General features: G+C 40.3%; 1 protein-coding gene across 1 annotated transcript in view; it reads right to left on the bottom strand.

Annotated features, from left to right (window-relative positions):
- FLVCR2 (FLVCR heme transporter 2) overlaps positions 1-20,357 on the bottom strand; it is an 85,229-nt gene that overhangs the window by 32,801 nt on the left and 32,071 nt on the right. The window contains exons 2-3 of the mRNA XM_036735644.1: positions 9,010-9,151; positions 5,347-5,487 (exon numbers count right to left, since the gene is read on the bottom strand). Coding sequence (XP_036591539.1) covers positions 5,347-5,487; positions 9,010-9,151 — 283 coding nt within the window. The remainder of the gene's footprint in view (positions 1-5,346; positions 5,488-9,009; positions 9,152-20,357) is intronic.

The following is a 20,357-nucleotide window of genomic DNA, read 5'->3' as shown; positions in this document are numbered from 1 at the left end:
TGTTGATGAGATTGGGAGAAAGCAGAGCTCTTCAGTTCTCTTAGGTTTGCACCAATTCCACCCCTCTCCTCGTTCAGGGAAGGGTATTTATCTCCACCAATGAGGATAGAGTCCCCTTGATACCAATGGGCTTTGGAATTGGGATTCCATTAGACTGCCCTAAGAGAGGCAGAATCTCTAGGAATGCAGAAGTGATCCTCCCTCTAGCCTGCCTTGGTCAGAATTCATCTCAAGTATTGTGTTCAATCCTGAGCACAATAGTTTAGAAAGCAGGAGACTGTCCAAAGGTGGGCAACCAAGGTCCGTGAACTGAGTATATTTAGCCTGTAGATGTCTCAGAGGACTATCCTATGGAGGAAGCTTTAACTAGTTCTGCTTATACCCAGAGGGCAGAACCAGAAACAATGGAGAGAAGCAGCAAAGAGGAAAATTTGGGCTCCATGTCAGGGAAAATGTTCTAAAGATGAGAACTATTCTAAGCCTAATTCTGAGGTTCCCTCTCAACAGAGGCCTTCAAGCAGAGGTTGGATGACTACCTATTGGGTATACTAAGTTGAGGATGACTTAACTGTAAGGGTCATTTGGACTAGATCACGAATGAAGGAACTCAAAAATTTTGTGATTCACTAAATTTAAAGGTTTGGTTTTTGTTTTTTTACTCACAGAGGGTTAAGGGAACACAAAGGGGAAAAATGTTTTTAATAAGAGATGCGGAGTCGAAGAATGTAATTCTAACAGACTTCTCTGTCCTCCCTAGCACTGGCTGGCAGTGTAGCCAACTCTAGTATTAGAGATTAGAAAACAGCTTGTTCCCACACACTTCAGCCTTCTACCCCAACAAGATCTACTCGTGAGTGGTACAAGTAAATCTTTAGAAATTTTGAATCATTGAGTGGTAGAGCAGCTGCAAGTGACCTTACATTTCCCCTCACTCCCTTTCCTACTCAGCTAGGCCAATGCCAACATGTGCTTGAAGACGGGTGAAGGAATGGGGCCCAACAGGAGCCTTCTCTGCTTTACCAACTTTGTACAGCACCCAGGAAAATCATGCACAAATGGGCTCGTTAACATCAGTAAAAGCCCTTTCAAATAATGAATCCTCTGAAGTGGTTGCATTATTGAAAATCACGTGCACATTTTCACTGGACTGGAACCAATGACCATATTTTATACAATTATAACTTCAAATAGTGCAAATTCGAATACATGCAGCCACTTTAGGGAAATCATTACTCATACTAATTGTGATGTGGCTGTAAGACAGACTTCAAGAGGCATCCAAACTGGTAGGTTGAGGCAGAGTTTGTTAAAATAAATAATCACTTCGAGGGCCCATTATTTCTTCTGCGTCAGTACACTAACTCCACTCACACAGATTGTAACCTTTCCATACCTTGCTAGATCATTTCTTGAGCTGATAAGACTGAAAAGATGAATTATTTGGTGGCCAAAAGTGGAGTTTAAGTGATTAGGATCTTTCAGATAGAAATGGGTGTAGGTCAGTGAAGATCAGTGCTATTTAATGATCGTACATAGGATTAATAATAGCTGGCATTTATGTGACATTTGGAGGTTTGCAAAGCGCTTTACAAGTCTTCTTTCTCATTTTGTCCTCACAAAAACTGTGGAAGGTAGGTGCTATCACTACCCTTATTTTATGGATGTGGAAACTGAGTAAGCCAGGGGTTAGTGACCCAGCCAGGGTAACTCAGCTAGTAAGTGGCTGAGGCAGGATTTTAACTCAGATCTTCTTGACTCCAGGTCCAGTGCTCTAATTACCGTGCCACCTAGCTGCCTCAATTTCCAAAGGGTAATATCCAAAACTCTGGGCATTATATTCCACTCTACCCTCCTTTGCCCTCCAGTCTTACAACAGCTGATTCTTCTTACCAAGGCCAACTCCTCTATTTCGGATCCTGTTTTTTCTTGGAATTTGTCCCTTCCATCACTTCTCCAGGTGCTTAAGAAATGTTGTTTGAATGATTGAGAGGCTCTGAGATAATCTGAGGTTGTCTTGGAGAGAAGGCACTAAGATTCAAAAGGACTGGGGAAGGCTTCTTGCAGAAAGTTTGATGTTAACTTGACTAAAATCACGGAAAAATCTGAAGAATGGCAGGGAAGTTAGAAGGCAGAGATGAGAAAGGGCAGCATTTCAGGCATGGGGGACAGCAAGTAAAATGTCCAGTCTGGAGATGGAGTTTTAAATTCGAGGAACAACAAAGAAGCCAGTATCACTGGATCATAGGACATGTGGAAGTCAGGAAGGTATAAGAAGATTGGGAAGGAGTGAAGGTGGGGCTGGGGGTGAGGCAGGTTACAAACAGAGGATTTTATATTTAATCCTGGAGGTAATAAGGAGCCATTGAGTAGGTCAGGAAATGATAATGGCTTAAAACCAGACATCAATAAACCTTTTTTAAAGATAGAATCAGATATGTTAACTAATATTGCTGAACTACTTCCGTCCTTGTTTTTATTCTTTGTTATAAGGGATGGCTCTCTAAGAGAGGAAGAAGAGAAGGATAAATTGGGCAATGTAGGTGATATAAAAACAAATAATATCCATAATTTTTAAATAAAAAATTAAATTGGGGAAAAGCATAAAATGGAGATCTCACTTGTCAATTATTCGTGTGGGGAAAAATATCAGTCTCAGTAACTTAACATGTTTACTCAGAGGGAACAAAATACATCATATAAACATATATGAGCAAGTGATTGCCTTGTATATATTTGCACTTTACATGCCCTTCTGTGTATCTTTAGTCAGTCAGTCAGTCACTGAAAAAACATTTGTTAAATGTCTGCTATGTGCTAGGCACCATACTCAGTGCTAGGAATACAAAGGAAAGCAAATGACAGTACCTGCCCTTGAGGACGCACAATTTAATGGTGGAGACAATGTGCAAACAACTATGTGCAAACAAGCTACATACAAGAATTAATCAATAGAGGGAAGGCACTAGAATTAAGAGACTGAGAAAGGCTTCTGGTTGAGGCTATGGTTTTAACTAGGACTTGAACAAAGTCAGGAGATGGAGAGGAGGAGGGAGAGCATTCCAGGTCTAAGATACAGCCTGTGAAAATGCCCAGAGCTGAGAGATGGAATATCTTGTTCAAGGAACAACAAAGAGGCCAGTATCACTGGATTGAAGAATATGTGGTGAAGTATAAGGCAGATTGGGGAGATGTGTGTGTGCAGGTAGATGATGAAGAGTGTGGAACACCAAAGACTGGATAGTACATTTGATCCTAGAGGTGATCGTGAACTGGAGTTTACCTAGCATAGGGTTATCATCAGACTCATGCTCTAGAAAAATCACGTTGGACTTTGGATTAGAGTGGGGAGACTCGTACAAGCAGACCAACAAAGGAGGCTATTGCAATAGGACAGCTGTGAAGACGTGAGGGCTTACATCAGGGGGTGGCAGCATTGGAGGAGAAAAGGGAGAGATGGGGGAGATATGATGAAGGTAAAACTGACAAGCCTTTGCAGCAGATTAGATATGGGGGTAAGAGAGTGAACAGTGGAGGATGACACCCAGGCTTCGAGCCTGGGGTACTGAGAGGATGGTAATGCCCTAGACATTAACAAGGAAGTTTAAAGAGGTAAAGGTCTGGGGGGAAAGATAATGAGTTCAGTTTTGGACATGTTGAGTTCAAGTTGGAGATTTAAGACTGGCAATCAGCAGAGATAAGTAAATTTGAGAATCATCATCATAGTGATGATAATTGAATCTGGGGGAGCTGATGAGATCACCAAGTGAAACAGCGTAGAGGAAGAAGAGAAGACAGCTGAAGTCAGAGCCCTGTGGGATACCCAGAGTTAATGGGCATGTCCTTAATGAAGATCTAGCAAAGGGGACTGAGGAGTGGTCAGAAAGACAGCAGAAACAGGAGAATGCAGCATTGCAGAAACCTAGAAAGAAGAGAGCGTCAAGGAGAAGAGGGTGATCAACAATTGAGAAAAGGCTATTGGATCTGGCAATTAAGAGATCACTGACAACTTTAGAGAGAGCAATTTTGGTTGGATGATAAAGTACAATAAAGAGTAAAGAAGAGAGTGAGAAGAAAGCGAAGGCACGGCCAGAAGAAGTAGAAAAAAAACAGAACCAAATGAGGATTTTTTGAGAATGGGCGAGGCATGGGCATGGTTGTAGGCAAGGAGGAAGTAGTCAGGAGACGGGGGAGAATGAACATAAATGAGAGTGGGAAAATGCCAAAGCAATCTGCTGGATGAGAGGATACAACGGGATCACTTGTCCAGGTAGAGGACCACCTCTTCATGTGAGACAGGAGTGAAGGAAGAAATAGTGGCAGAAGGCATTTCAATAATTAGGAGGGGAGAAGAGGGAGCTCTCAGAAAAGAGCCTCAATTTTTTTTAAAAAATTATTTATTTTTAGTTTACAGCATTCAGTCCCACAAGCTTTTGAGATCCACATTTTCTCCCCTTCCCTCTCCTAACTCCCAAGACAGCATGCAATCTGATATGAGGAGCCTCAATTTTTTGAGTAAAATATGAGGAAAAGTTCTAAGCTGAGAGGTCAGAGGTAGAGAGAGATGCTTGAGAAGGAATGAAAAAGTTTGGAAGAATCTCTGTAGTGAATTAATTAGGACTTCCTAGCAGCATTGAGGGCCCAGTTGAGGTTATGTAACACAAGTCTGTGGTGGAGCTAGTCAAAATAGTTGCATGATTTTTTTCTACCTTCATTCAGCAGCACGTGTGTAGAAGAAAAGGCAGAGAGTCATGGGAGTGCTCTAGGGATGAGGCTTGTCAGAGCACAATCTGGAATATGATAAAGGGGCAAGAGACTCTAAATAGGACAGAATAGAGTTCTGAATGAGTTCACCAAGAGGTCAGAATGGGGAAAGGAGGAGAGTGTTGCTAATGTGGAGGTGATGAGAACTGAGGGATAAAGTGATTAAATGGTCATGGTGTAGGCAAAGATCAGATTTTAGTATTAGAAGCAAGGAGAGAGATAGAAAGTCAATAGACTGTGATCAGATAAGGGAATTTCAGAGTTTGTGGACCTGGAGGCAGTACATTGGTAGATGATGGTAAGATCAAAGGTGTGGCCATCTTTATGTGTGGCTGAGGTGGAATAAAGGTCATGGAAAATAAGTAGTTTAAAGCATTGGGAGGTTAAGGTGGTTGAAGGATTATCAATGTATGTGTTTAAATTCCCTACTGTAAAGGCAGGACTTGGGAACGAGAGAAATATTGTGAGCCATGTATTGCATTCCTTGAGAAAGAGAGGGGAATGACCTGGAGGTTTACAGACAACAACTAGCAGGATTTTGATTGGGTGGAAGATGTAGATTGCATGATTATCTTTAAACCTTACCATAGCTGATCAAGAGTAGCAGAAAATTTTGGTTCTTCATCAGCCGACCAATGGATTTAAAATAAGCAGCCTTATTTACTTCCATCCTTTGGCTCAAGTGCTGGGCATGGCTTGGGGGATATTTGGGCTTCTCCCTGAATACTTTTAAATAAGAAAAGAATGAACAAGTCAGTAACCCACACATAATGTTTAGCAGCTATAGATGAAACACAATGCCTTAGCTTAATATTTAAGGCCCTCCACAATCTATCCTCCAGCTCAGGGGTAGGGAACCTGCTCCAGCCTATCTCTCTTATCTTATTTTGCCCTACTCCCTTTCACGCTCTCTATACACATTCCAGTCATCAAGGACCACCAGGTACTCCCTAATTATGCCCTAAACTCTTCCACTTCTATCTATTCATACTCATTACCTATATTCCCTTCATAGCTCTGTCTATTAAAATCCATTCTTTCTTTTATAATTCAGGTATGACCACCTTCGTGAAGCTAACCTCGATGATTTTCCCAGTGGAAAGCAGCTCTCTGTTCTGTCCTTCTACCTTGTATGATACTTGTATACACATCATGTTTTCCCCTAGAAGATTATAAGTTCCTGGAGGGCAGGGACTATATCATTTCTAATTTTTGCATCCTTAGAGTCCAGAACAGTGTGTTACATGCAACATTAACTCAATAAATGTCTTTTTTACTTAATAAATATATTTATATATAGTCACTTCATAAACTGATTGAACCAGTTCCTTAAAGCCACACCATCTCATGGAAGCTGAAATTGGCAGGCAAACGAGAGCTGCCTCATCCAAGGAACAGAATGAGCATAAAGTTTAGTTCTGGAAGGGTTCCCGAGAGCCTACCCCCTGAAGCAACTCCTCACTGCTTCCTGCTTCCTGAGTGTTCTCTGTGGTTAATAATTCATCCCAATTTGCAGGTACAGATGCAACAGTTTGGAGAACTGAGAATTCCAGGGATAAGCAGCAAGATAACATACCAGAAAACCATGAGGAAATTGCAAAGCTCCAAAGTGAAAATGTATAATAATAATAGCAAGCATTTTTATAGCGCTCTAAGGTTTGCAAAGCACTTTACAAATATTATCTCATTTTATCCCCACAACAATCCTGGGGGGTAGGTGATATTATCTTCCTTATTTTGCAGATTGGGAAACCAAGGCAGACTGAAGTTAATTGACTTTCCCCAGGATCATATAACTAGTAAGAGTCTAAGGCAGGATTTGAACTCAGGTTTTTCTGAATCGATGTCCAACACTCTATCCACTGTGCCACCCAAATACCCATATAAGAAGCAAAGAAAGCAAAAGCAAGAGTACTTGGCATTAATTCTCTGAAGAAGTTGCTCATTAACAGGATGCAATATTTGCCTCAGAAAGGATCTAAAAGGAATTTTAATAAAGAATCCTAAATGTTTATCTTCCAAAGCAACAGGATGGGGTGAATGCAAAACAGTTCACCATCTATTTCTTCCTTCTTCAGCCCTACCCTTCCTGTGCTTTTCTCACTATACTTTATCTAGCAAGGGTACCCTTCACATACTGCAACCCTTTTTCCAGCACTCCTTTATATGTAATCCCCCTCATTAGAAGATAAATTCCTTGATGGCAGGCACTGTCTTGCTTTCATTTGTATTGGCCATTTCTTAGAACTAGTTCTAAACATAATAAACCTTAATAATTGGTCTAGTTTATCTATCTAAACTCTAGCTTCCTTCTCTTCTCTCCTTCTCTCCACTAACCAAAACAATGGAGCACTGACTGAATTAGGTAATTAGGTCTAGTCATTCAACCCAGTCAAGCCACTAATTTTATTTACTTTTTTTTTTAAAGTCAGCAGTTATTTGGCTTAATCCATTCAGTGAAAATGATTAGCTGTGTATAAACAATTTAACCTTGACCCTTCCTAATAAAAATCATTAGCATCCCTCCCTCTCAACTCTCAAACATAACCCTGAATTATCTCTAAAGTTTATCTGGAGTAAGAGGAAACCCTGGAAAACAAGAATGTACTCTCTTTTAGAAGATCAGAGCTGACCTTTTACCTAGAAAGGCTGACTTCAAAGTTCAGGTTTCTCACTCTCCAGGAAAGTCTCAGCTAACTTTCCACCCACCATTGTGTGATCCACCTCACTTCCCCTTTAAGTATGGGAATAAACACAGGGCAACACCACAGGTCTCTGTAAGGACAAGTAGCAATGAGGTTTAAGGCATTCCACATCAGAATTCTGTCTAGATTTCTAAGCTCTTTACTCAACCATTTTCACCAGTGCTTGGTAAGAACAAACAAAATAAAAAAACAAAAAACCCCAGAAACGTCAGTAATTGCCAACTGCTGTCTGTATGCTGAAAATGTCAGAATCTGGAAATAACTGCAGGGAAATTTGACATTGAAGATCTGACACTTGCTTTTTGGCTCTAATTTTGCTTTCCACCCATCAAATGAAAATATAGACAGTCATCAATTTGTGAATAGACAACCCCAGGGGTTCACTACCTCAGAAGGATCTCTTCCTTCTCCCCCCCGTCCCCAGATGTCCATCAAGCCACAAGTTTGATATCTCTGGTCTGGATAACCTCTCAAGTCCCTTCCAACTCTTAATTTATAATCCTTTGAAACAACTTTTCCTTGGTGTCCAATCTCCTTAAATCTGTTCTATTGCCAAAGGCTCCACTGGCAATCAAGAGAAAGAAACATGTATGAGAACAGAATTTAAATAAGACTTCATCATTTGTACTAGCCTAAGAAGTCTGTGACCCAAACCCCCGTATTGACAAGCATTTCTTAAGAGCTTATTAATAATGCGCTGCCAAAATGATGGGGTAATAGGACCTGGACCCCAAAAAAGGAAAAGACCATGTCTTTGAAAGCTACTCAGTTCCTAAATTTTCCCATACATTTCAGCAGCCCAGATCACTGGCCTCCTTTCACAGCCTCTCTTTCCTACTCTAGACCACTTAACTCCTTTCACTCTCCCTCACCTGGCCCATCAGAGGATGCTTACCACTCCTTAATCCCATCCAGATCTTTTCACTGTTCCTTTTTTGTATACAAGTATCAGTCTCATCCCCATCAAGTTGCAGATTCTCTAGAAATCTAGCCTGCTCCACAGGCCTTACAATAAACCTTACTACTTTGACTGAAAGAATGCTTGAGTGCTTGAATTCTTTCCAGGAGGAAACCTCCCTTCCCCCGCACCCATACCCTGACATTTCAGTATTCCCAGCAACCCCAAACTGCATCAAAACCACTAAATCTAAACTTAGTGCTAACAAGGAAGGGAGGACTATTTTCCATTCTGAAGGGAGGTTGAGAACAATGCTGAAGGCAGAAGACAGAAACCATCCACCAGCAAATCATTCCAGTATTTGGCATGATCAATTAGACAAATAGAGACTCTGAGGTTTGAAGCCAAGTCCACACTATTCCTGGCATATAGCAGGTGTTTAAGAAATGCTTGTTGACTGTTCAGGGCTATTGTCACCTTGCTATCAATGCTTCCTCAGTAAATGGAGCAATTTCTTCTCAGAGAGTCTGAGATCCAGGTTGTGACACTCTGGGAGCTAAGCTCACAACTCTCTACCAACAGTTCCACACCTCAGAGGGAGATCTTTTGGACCAACTCCTTCTAGGTTAGGCCTCATATACTTACTGAAGATGACAAGGATGAAGAGAAAGGAAGCCACAGCTCCGGTCAGGTAGAACATAATGCTGATGTGGTAGGCAAGTTCTTCCCGGTCCTGGATGTTGGGTACCAAAAGAGGAGGAACCAAGAACCCTAAGGCAATACCAACCTGTAAGGAGAGAAAAGGGATGGAAATCCTATTACTCCAGTGAAGGTTATATCAACATCTGTACTCTTCTTAGAGAGAAGGATGTCAGTTAGAGTCATATTTCCCAAATTCAACCCTTCTCGGAACTATGTGCATAATATGTCTCCCTCAATGCACATCAACTGAGGAATGGGTGAACAAGTTGTGGCATCTGGAATGTGGCATATTGGAATGCTCTTGTGCTTTAAGAGATGATGAACAAGCAGATTTCAGAAAAACCTGGAAAAGACTTACATGAACTAGTGCTGAGTGAAATGAGCAGAACCAGGAGAACATTGTATACAGTAACAGCAACATTGTGCAATGATCAACTATGATTGACTTTGTTCTTCTCAGCAATATAATGATCCAAGACAATTCCAAAAGACTCATGATAGAAAACGCTATCCACATCTAGGGAAAGAACTATGGAGTCTGAATGCAGATGGAAGCATACTGTTTTCACTTTTTCTTTTTTATTTCTTGTGTTTTTTTCCCTTTTTTTCTGATTCTTCTTTCACAATATGACTAATGTGGTAATATGTTTAACATGATTGTACATGTATAACCTATATCAAATTGCTTGCTGCCTTGGAGATGGGAGAGGGGAGAAAGGGAGGGAGAAAAATTAGGATCTCAAAATTTTACAAAAATGAATGTTGAAAGCTATCTTTACATATAATTGGAAAAAATTAAAATACTATCAAGGAAAAAAGAAACATATATGTATAGGAAAATACATATAGATTCACATTATATTATATATATACACACATATGTATGTATACATATATACGCATCTGGGTATTTACTAAACAGAGTAAAACTGAGTAAAAGAGTATGTAAAAAAGAAAAACATTTCCTCCTCAAAAAATAAGGAAAAGACCAATCTCATTTGTAAAATACAGATGAAAAATTCTTAATAAAATCTTGACACATCTTGTGAGATTATAAAATAGCAACACACCACTTTTAACTATGGAAAAACTATGTATATAATTAATAATGATTAGAAGATAATTTAATTATGTGGCAAGATGTTAGTACTTTGCAGAATTGTTTAATCATAATAATAAAAATTGAAGGAAAGATGATTTAAAAATAAGATATACGTAAAAACTGTCTCTTCATTGGCCACCTCACCCAAGTCTATCACCCTGTTAAAAAGGCAGCTGCAGTTTGAACTGTATATTAATAATAATAGTAGCCAACATTTATATATCATTTTCTATGTGTCAAGCACTGTGCTAAGTGCTTTACAATTATTTTTTCATTTGATCCTCACAACAACCCTTCCAGGTAGATGCCCATTTTACAGATGAGGAAACTGAGGCCAAAAAAAGAGGTTAAATGACTTGCCCAGGGTCACACAGCTAATAAGCAAAAGTTAATTCCACTGCCTGAATGAAAAAAAGCAAGAGCCACATGGGTACTTACACAGCAAACAATTTTAGGATTATAAATTTGAGCTTGAAAGTACCTGATAGGTCATCTACTCAAACCCTCTCATTTCACAGATGAGAAAACTGAGACCCAGAGAGGCTACATAACTAACCTGAGTTCACACAGGAAGTAAGTGGCAGAGCTAGGATTCCAATCCCAGGCCACCTGACACCAAATCCAGCCTTCTTTCCAACGTATCCCATTACCTCCATCAACCACAACCCACAAACAGCTCACATTACATTGCATCTCACATGTATACTTGCAAACATATACACAGAAACACACACTGAGAACATGCTTTTCTTCTTAATGGAGTTAGGCCTCCAACATGGCCTCCATTTGGACTATGACTTGTGAGTGTTTCCTACAGCCATAATCATCTTGATTCGGAGTGAGACCCACAAACTGAAAAGGGAAACTAATCTCAAACCTTCTTTCCATACAAACAGTTGAAGGTTATTAATGACTTTAGGGCAGAAACCAGGAAGTCGGCCCAAGCAGGCTTCCAAATCCCAACAGTACTGATAAATAATACGTTCCTCTGTCCTTGGGCCTTGTTTTTCCAGTAAGGGCCTCTAGAGGATTTAGAGACAGGATGAGCTTCCAATCTTTTTTTTCTTTTTTTTTTTTTGGAGTGGAGAAGGCAAGGCAATTGGGGTTAAGTGCCTTGCTTCCAATCTCCTAAAGGACATGCTGACCTTGATTTCTGGTCTTCTTTTTTGGCCAATTATATCAACACTTGACAGTGCGGTATGATGTGGTGTGATGGACCATGTGACAGAATTGAGAGGCGGCTTTCAGCTCTCTGATGAAATGGAAGAAGAGTCAGGAAGATGTAGGTTTAAGTCCTGCCTATGACAGCCACATTCTGTGGGACCCTGGGCAAGTCACAACCTTTCAATGTGTCCAAGGTAACCATATCTATAAATTGCAAAGCACATACCAATTTGCTTTGATGAAAGGAGTTTCTTTAGTGGAAGTTCCCTATAGTAATGAAATCACAGTGCATTCCTTCCTCTCCCCACCCCCACCCCCCAAAATGGTGACAAAAATCTCTTCATTGCTGTGCGTGAGGTTTCTCTGATTGAGGCTTCCATATAAATCAGTAATGACAGTTATCATTACCAGACACAGACCAGAAGGACGCTGTTGGTATCACTCATCTGGATTTGATTTCTTTAATCAGCTCTTTCTGACCTCTCTAATCGCTCCCAACAAGGGTGTGCCAGAACCGGTTCCTACCGCAGGTAGCTGATTGTTAAAGGTGTCAGAATGGATATTTATGCCTTAGAAATTAGTAATGCTACAAAGGAGGGCTTTATTTATGGTTCTTGTTCATTGTCTACATTTAAGGAAAAGATAAAAGAAAGTGTTAATAATCCAGTAATCTGAAAAGTCATACATACATACATATACACACACACACACACACACACATATATATATATACACATATGTGTGTGTGTGTGTGTTTAATGTGTGTGGAGAGCTTGTTGTCAAATATTTACCAGCACACCAATGTCTCCAACTCTGTGATTATCTCAAAAGAGTTTCCATAATCTGGAGAAGACACTCTCAGTGCCTTCTGCTTACCAGTATGAATAGTTTCAGACATTGACTTTGTATCCCCAACACCTAGCATAGGGCCTGGCATATAATAGGTGATAAATACTTGTTGAGTATTCGATTGATTGATTCAGTTTTTTAATGTGGTCTCTAAGACCAGAGCTCAGTAGGCAAGGTGAAACTAGAGACTTTGGAGTTCAATCAAGAGCAGAGACAAGTCGAGTGAGAAGTAGAAAAACCCTCTCTGCATTGAGCCGTCACCTGTTCCTGAGCTAAAAGAGAAAGGGGAAGTTCTTGGGACACAGATGCCAATTACTGAAAGTCACATTTGACTTGGTTTAAGCACACTAATTTCATCCCTTCATCAGTCATCAAATTAACATCTGGATGAAGACAAACAGTCCCTGCTGTCTAAGAACTTTAATCTTTTCAGTGTGGAGGAGGGGTGAATGGCTGCATTATTTACAAAATAAGATAAATACTGCCTGGATTACTCTCTTGCTTTTCATTTTCCACTTATTTTTGCATTTGCCATAAATTAAAAATAGGAGGAGAGACTAGGCATAAGGCTTAAACGTCAAAGTCCATAGGTGTCTCCAAATAAGTTTCATGGTTGCCAAATATTTTTTCTACAGATTCTAATAAGCATGTGATGCACATCAGGAAGGCATGAACAGAACCAACATTTGTAAAATGTATCCCTTGATATCCAGATCCATGGATGACAGAAAAGATTAAAATCAGTGTAACCAGAAGAGGATCCTATTCTCTAGGAGAGTAGTCTCCAAAGTGGGGGGCTGTGGCACAATCCTAATGAAACTATGGCATGATCCCAAGGGGTGTTGATAAACTGAGCAGAGGATGGCAATATTGGTAGTATCCTTCCCTCACTCAAAGCTCTCTCCTTAGTACCCACTCAGCTGCTTTCCTTGTGGATTTCTCAGACTTCATCATGATCCCAAGCTGACTTCCTTCCCCCTTTTCTGAGTGTTATCTTCCCCCTCCCTTTCTCTCCTTGAGGGCAGGGGCTGTCTTTTTCATATTCATATCCCTAGTAGGCTTTCAGCCAATAGCGGGTTTAACTCTAACAAAATTATGCCAATCCTCTATTCCACTCCCTCTCACCTCTGCCCTCCTAAGGCTGCATTATAACCACCTCAGGGTGGTTATAACCTAACTGAAGCTAGGCAACTAGCAGAAGCTACTAGACAATATTTATTGTTTTCTTCCCACTCCCTACAGAGTCCCTAAGCCCTGCCCCTTTTATCTCTTGGCTGCTGTAGAAATCCCCCAAGGACAGGCTCTGTACTCTAGGGTCATGCTCAGTGAATAAGCAATGTTTTTCTCTTCTCCCCACAGCCAATAAACACACATATATTTTTCATTTTTCGGTAGTAAAGTGTGAGCAGCACAGAATGAATAGGCATGATTGGGCTGCAATTAAATTATTTCCCCCAAAAACTCACCGCTCTTCCCAACTCTTCTATTTGCATTAAGGCCACCACCATCCTTCCAGTCTCTCAGGTTTCCAACTTCTAGTTCATTCTTGACTCCTCATTCAATTAAAATTGCTTTCTTGAAAGTTACTAATGATCTCTTCATTGACAAATCTAATCGCCTTTTCTCAATCCTTATCTTTCCTTACCTCTGCAGCCTTTAACACTGGTGGACCAGCCTCTCTGCTCCTTCTTCCTTAGATTATCTCTCTTCCCTATATTTTTGCTATACAGCTCCTTCTCTCTCTCTCTCTCTCTCTCTCTCTCTCTTTCTGTGTGTCTTTCTCTCTCTCTTCCTTTCTGACAACTGTTCTTTGCTCTGTTGGCTTACAATCCACATCACACCCACTAAGGTATACCCCAAGGCTTTATCCTGGGCCCTCTTCTCTTTTTTTTTTTTTTTTGAACTTTTTTTTAAAATTTATTTAATATATTTAATTTCAGCATTGATTTTCACAAGAGTTTGAATTACAAATTTTCTCCCCATTTCTACCCTCCCGCCCACTCCAAGATGGCACATATTCTGGTTGCCCCATTCCCTAGTCAGCCCTCCCTTCTGTCACCCCACTCCTCTCCCATCCCCTTTTCCCTTCCTTTCTTATAGGGCAAGATAAATTTCTACACGCCATTGCCTGTGTATCTTATTTCCTAGTTGCATGCAAAAACTTTTTTTTTTGTTTCTGAACATCTGTTTTTAAAACTTTGAGTTCCAAATTCTCTCCCCTCTTCCCTCCCCACCCACCTTCCCTAAGAAGGCAAGCAATTCAACATAGGCCACATGCTTATCATTATGTATAACCCTTCCACAATACTCATGTTGTGAAAGACTAACTATATTTTGCTTCTTCCTAACCTATCCCCCTTTATTCAATTTTCTCCCTTGACCCTGTCCCTTTTTGAAAGTGTTTGTTTTTTATTACCTCCTCCCCCTATCTGCCCTCCCTTCTATCATCCCCCCTTTTTAATCTCCTTCCTCCTTCTTTCCTGTGGGGTAAGATACCCAACTGAGTATGGTATTCCCTCCTCAGGTCAAATCCGATGAGAGAAAGATTCACTCATTCCCCCTCACCTGCCCCCTCTTCCCTTCCTACAGAACTGCTTTTCCTTGCCACTTTTATGCGAGATAATTTAACCCATTCTATCTCTCCCTTTCTCCCTCTCTCAATATATTCCTCTCTCATCGCTTAATTTGATTTTATTTTTTTAGATATCATCCCTTCATATTCAACTCACCCTGTGCCCTCTGTCTATATATATATATGTATGTATATATATACACACATACATATATACATACACACACATATATGTGTGTATATATATATACATATACATATATATACACATATATATATATATATATATATATATATATATATATATATTATATATATATATATGCACATTCCCTTCAGCTATCCTGATACTGAGGTCTCATGAATCATACACATCATCTTTCCATGTAGGAATGTAAACAAAACAGTTCAACTTTAGTAAGTCCCTTGCAATTTCTTTTTCTTGTTCTTTTTTCTTGATTACCTTTTCATGCTTCTCTTGATTCTTGTGTTTGAAAGTCAAATTTTCTATTCAGCTCTGGTCTTTTTACTGAGAAAGCTTGAAAGTCCTCTATTTTATTGAAAATCCATATTTTGCCTTGGAGCATGATACTCAGTTTTGCTGGATAGGTGATTCTTGGTTTTAATCCTAGCTCCATTAACCTCCAGAATATCGTATTCTAAGCCCTTCGATGCCTTAATACAGAAGCTGCTAGATCTTGTATTATTCTGATTATTTCCACAATACTCAAATTGTTTCTTTCTGGCTGCTTGCAATATTTTCTCCTTGATCTGGGAGCTCTGGAATTTGGTGACAATATACTTAGGAGTTTTCTTTTTGGGATCTATTTGAGGAGGCAATCTGTGGATTCTTTCAATTTCTATTTTACCCTCTGGCTCTAGAATATCAGGGCAGTTCTCCTTGATAATTTCTTGAAAGATGATATCTAGGCTCTTTTTTTGATCATGGCTTTCAAGTAGTCCAATAATTTTTAAATTCTCTCTCCTGGATCTATTTTCCAGGTCAGTGGTTTTTCCAATGAGATATTTCACAATGTCTTCCACTTTTTCATTCCTTTGGTTCTGTTTTATAATATCTTGATTTCTCATGAAGTCACTAGCTTCCACTTGCTCCAATCTAATTTTTAAGGTAGTATTTTCTTCAGTAGTCTTTTGGACCTCCTTTTCCATTTGGCTAATTCTGCCTTTCAAGGCATTCTTCTCCTCATTGCTTTTTGGAGCTCTTTTGCCATTTGAGTTAGTCTATTTTTTAAGGTGTTGTTTTCTTCAGTATTTTTTCCTCATACTTTTTTGGGTCTCCTTTAGCAAGTCATTGACTTGCTTTTCATGGTTTTCTCACATCCTTCTCATTTCTCTTCCCAGTTTTTCCTCTACTTCTCTAACTTGCTTTTCCAAATCCTTTTTGAGCCCTTCCATGGGCTGAGACCAGTTCATGTTTTTCTTGGAGGCTTTTGATGTAGGCTCTTTGACTTTGTTGACTTCTTCTGGCTGTAAAACATACATTCTTTGCTACCAAAGAAAGATTCCAAAGCCTGAGACTGAATCTGAGTCCGTTTTTGCTGCCTGGCCATATTCCCAGCCAACTTACTTGACTCTTGGGTTTTTTTGTGGGGGTATGACTGCTTGTAGAGTAGAGAGTACTTTGTTCCAAGCTTGAGGGGATGCACTATTGCTTTCAGAGCTATTTCTATGCAGCCAGCTCTGCCACACCAGCACTCCTCCTTCCCCAAGAACCACCAACCCAGACCTGACTCAGATCTTAAGCAGGCTCTGCACTCCCTCTCTGATCCGCCACTTAATTCCTCCCACCAGGTGGGCCTGGGGCCAGAAGCAACTGCAGCTGTAATTCTGTAGCTGCACCACCTTTGCTGCCCCCAGGGTGGCTGAACCACGGACTCCTTTCACTCCCCGCAGCTTTTCCCACTAACCTTTTCTGTTGTCTTTGGTGTTTGTGGGTTGAGAAGTCTGGTAACTGCCACAGCTCACTGATTCAGGGCACTAGGGCTTGTTCCACCCAGCTCCTGGTCTGGTTGGTCCTGCCACTGCCCACTCTGGGCTCCGCTCCCTTCCGCTCCCAGCTCTGTGAGCAATAGCCCTCACCCAGTGACCATCCAGGCTGTCCTGGGCTGGAGCCCTGCTTCCCTCTTCTATTTTGTGGTTTCTGCAGTTCTAGAATTTGTTCAGAGCCATTTTTATAGGTTTTTGGAGGGACTTGGCAGGGAGCTCATGCAAGTCCCTGCTTTCCAGCTGCCATCTTGGCTCCTGGCCCTCTTCTCTTTTGTCTCTTTACTCTAACATTTGGTGGCCTCATCAGATCTCACAGGTTCAATTATCATCCCTATGCAGATCTGGGTCTAGCTAGGACTACCATCTCTCCTGAGTTCCATTCTCACATCACCAACTATGGAATAGACATTTCCAGTTGAATCTTCCATAGGCATCTCAAACTTAACATGTTCAAAACAGCTTTCGTTAATCCCTCTTCCAAATTTCCCTCTTTCTGTTCAGGGAATCCATTATCTTTCCCAACACCCAGTTTCACAATATTAACATTATCCTAGATTTCTCACTTTCGTTTGCCCCACACTGCCAATCCACTGCCAAATCTTGCCATATCTACCTCTCTCACATCTGTCTCCTGTCTGTTCACAGAGCCAACACCCTAATTCAGCCCTTGATCACCTCCTGCCTAGACTATCGTAACAGGCTCCTGATTGGTCTCCCTGCCTTAAGTCTCTCCCTCTTGAATCTTAGCCAAAGTGACTTTCCTAAAGTGCATGTCTGATGATGTTACTCCCCTACTCAATAAATTCAGTGGCTCCCTCTTGACTCTAGGATCAAATATAATAATCATCTTTAATTCATCCTTTTTAAAATACCTACTTTTGTATATGTTTTATAATGTACATAATTATTAATAGAGTAGTATACATAAATAACAAATAGAGAAATGTGCTCGGAATTTTTTTTTACTGATTAGGGGTATATTATCAAAAAAGTTTGGAGAGCATTGTTCTAGGGGACCTTTAGCAAAGTGCAGGGTGGACAGCATAGTGCTGTGGAATGATAAGAGGATTTGAAGTTGAATTTTGGTTTGACTTATAACTTATGTGACCTTGGTCAACTGGACCTCAGTTCCTCATCTGTAAAATGATAGGGTTGAATGAGATAATCACTAAGGTCCTTTCCAGTTGTAGACCTATGATTCTGACAAGCCTATACCAGTCAATATCATTCATTTATTTGTCATGTTTAGTCATTTCAGTTGTGTCTGACTCTTCTTGACCCCATTTGGGTTTTTTTGGGCAAAGATACTAGAGTTGTTTGCCATTTCCTTCTGCGACTCATTTTACAGATGAGGAACTAAAGCAAACAGAGTTCAGTAACTTTCCCAGGGTGATACAACTAGTAAGTGTCTGAGACCAGATTTGAACTCTGGGAGCTGAATCTTCCTGACTTCAGGCCCAATGCTCTAACCATTGTGCAACCTAGCTGTCCCATTCTTTCTTTTAGTTATTGCTTATTAAGCACATTTACCATATGCCTAATGGATAACAGTGTGTACTCACGATGGTCCAAAAAGGCTCAACCAAGATTGAGTAAAGTTGCTGGAAAAAGAGGGATACCCTCTATCTCTCTGTGTGTTCCCAGGGATTAGAAATATTCCTGTTAGCTTAATGGGCCCACCAGTATAAATGCCCATCAGAAGACCCTCCAACCCTTACAAGAGCCAAGAAACCTCTCTGTGCCTAAACCATATGAATGGTAATATCTTCCATCTTTATAGCTGGTCCCTGTCTAAATCCTCTACATTAACTTCAGTCCTGTGGTCTTCATCTCCTTTAGGTGACTGAGAACCATGGACCATGGAGAAGACTCCAGACTAGGCAGAGAAAAGACTACATGTCTTCTGGTACTCACAGAGGGAATCAGGAGGCCTGGATTTTTATTCCAGCTCTGCTTCTGGCTGGTTCAGTGGCCTTAAGCAAAATCACTTCATCACTCCAGGTTCCTTGGAGCTCTAAGATTTGGTTACTGTGGCTGCCGTTGTTCAGTTGTTTCAGTCACGTCCGACTCTCCATGACCCCATTTGGGGTTTTCTTGGCAAAGACGCTGGAGTAGTTTTGCTATTTCCTAAGATAATTCCTAAGATCCCTCCCATAGAAGAGGCTAACTATATGATTCTGTAGTTAGAATTTCTTTTGAAACAAGGGCAAGGTCGTGTTTTCTATTTTAAGTGGAAGGTCAAGACATTGAATGGAAAATAATCTCTCAAACTTTGTGATATTTAAATTGCTATTTCCCTGAAAATAAAATGGCTTAAAGATAATAATGATCACACAGAAGAAAGTTCAAAGGTCACAGTGGAATCTGATGTTTGCAGCTGAAAAATATCTTTGAGAGCATCTAGTCTAACTCCCATTTTTTATAAATTAAGAACCAGAGGCCCAGAGAACTGAAATGACTTCTCAGGATTAGAACTCTGGGCCCTTGTCTTACAAAGCAACATCTTTTCCATTACATAGATGTAGTCCATGTGAGATTGCTTGAGTCATCAGGTCACTGAGATGTCCTAGTATGATATTCATGGCAATAGAACCCTGGATGTACTCATCCAGTCCATGACCTTGAAATTTTGAAACACTGGGGCTCTGGTTAGGCACTGCACTGACTGGCTTCTCTCTAGTTGGAGACTCGGTGTTGCTCAGTCAGCCTTTTCTTCTCTCTTATTGAATCCCTATAAACGCTTTTGAATATGGACACTATTGAATATAAATATATATTGTATTTATGTATTATATAATAAATTCTATCATATATAAACTATATTACATAAAATTATACATAATATTAAATAGAAATATAATAGACATATAAACGCTATTGAATCACTATAAACAATAGCTCTTGAAAACCTTTTCAAAACTTGTCTCCAATCTCAATTTCTACTGACCTACTTTTTCTGCAGGAACCTGTCTCTAACTTCATTGAATAGATCAAGGCCTCTTCACGTGAGTTCCCATTACTTTTCTCCACTTGAAAATTGGCCTGCATCTTTACTCATCTTCTTCCTTTCTACCTGTGTCAGGGACCAAAAGTCAACCATGTTACCTACACCCTTGGATCCACTTCCTTGATTAAATTCATGCATGTAAAGTAGTATATGAATGAGAGCTATTATTATAACAGCCTTCTAATTGGTCTCCCTATTTCCCTTCTCTCTCCTCACCGTGTCCCAATCCATAATCCCTCCTATACCAGTATCTTAATTGTCACTGCCTTTGCTGACAAACCTGCCAATGGATCCTTGCTGCCTCCCAAATAAAGCACAACTCCCCCCAGCCTTTGGATGTCCTCCATTGTCTAGGTCCAACTCTGTCTTCATCATCTACCATTATGCCTCTGCACGTGCCTTATGCTCAAGCCAAAATGGACTACAGCATTACCTTGATATGTTGTTTCCATTAGAATGTAAGCTCCTTGATGGCAGGGCTGTTTTTGCTATTTAAAAAACAATTCCTAGTGCTTTTTTAACACAGCATAAATTCTAGTAAATGTTTGTCTGTTGCCCTTTCCCAGGCTACTCACCTTTGCTTATTCTGC

This window comes from Trichosurus vulpecula, chromosome 8 (assembly GCF_011100635.1).
Source record: "Trichosurus vulpecula isolate mTriVul1 chromosome 8, mTriVul1.pri, whole genome shotgun sequence".
Classification (NCBI taxonomy): Eukaryota; Metazoa; Chordata; class Mammalia; order Diprotodontia; family Phalangeridae; genus Trichosurus; species Trichosurus vulpecula.
Note: the sequence above shows the minus strand (reverse complement) of the source record. Positions and strands in the feature narration are given on the sequence as shown.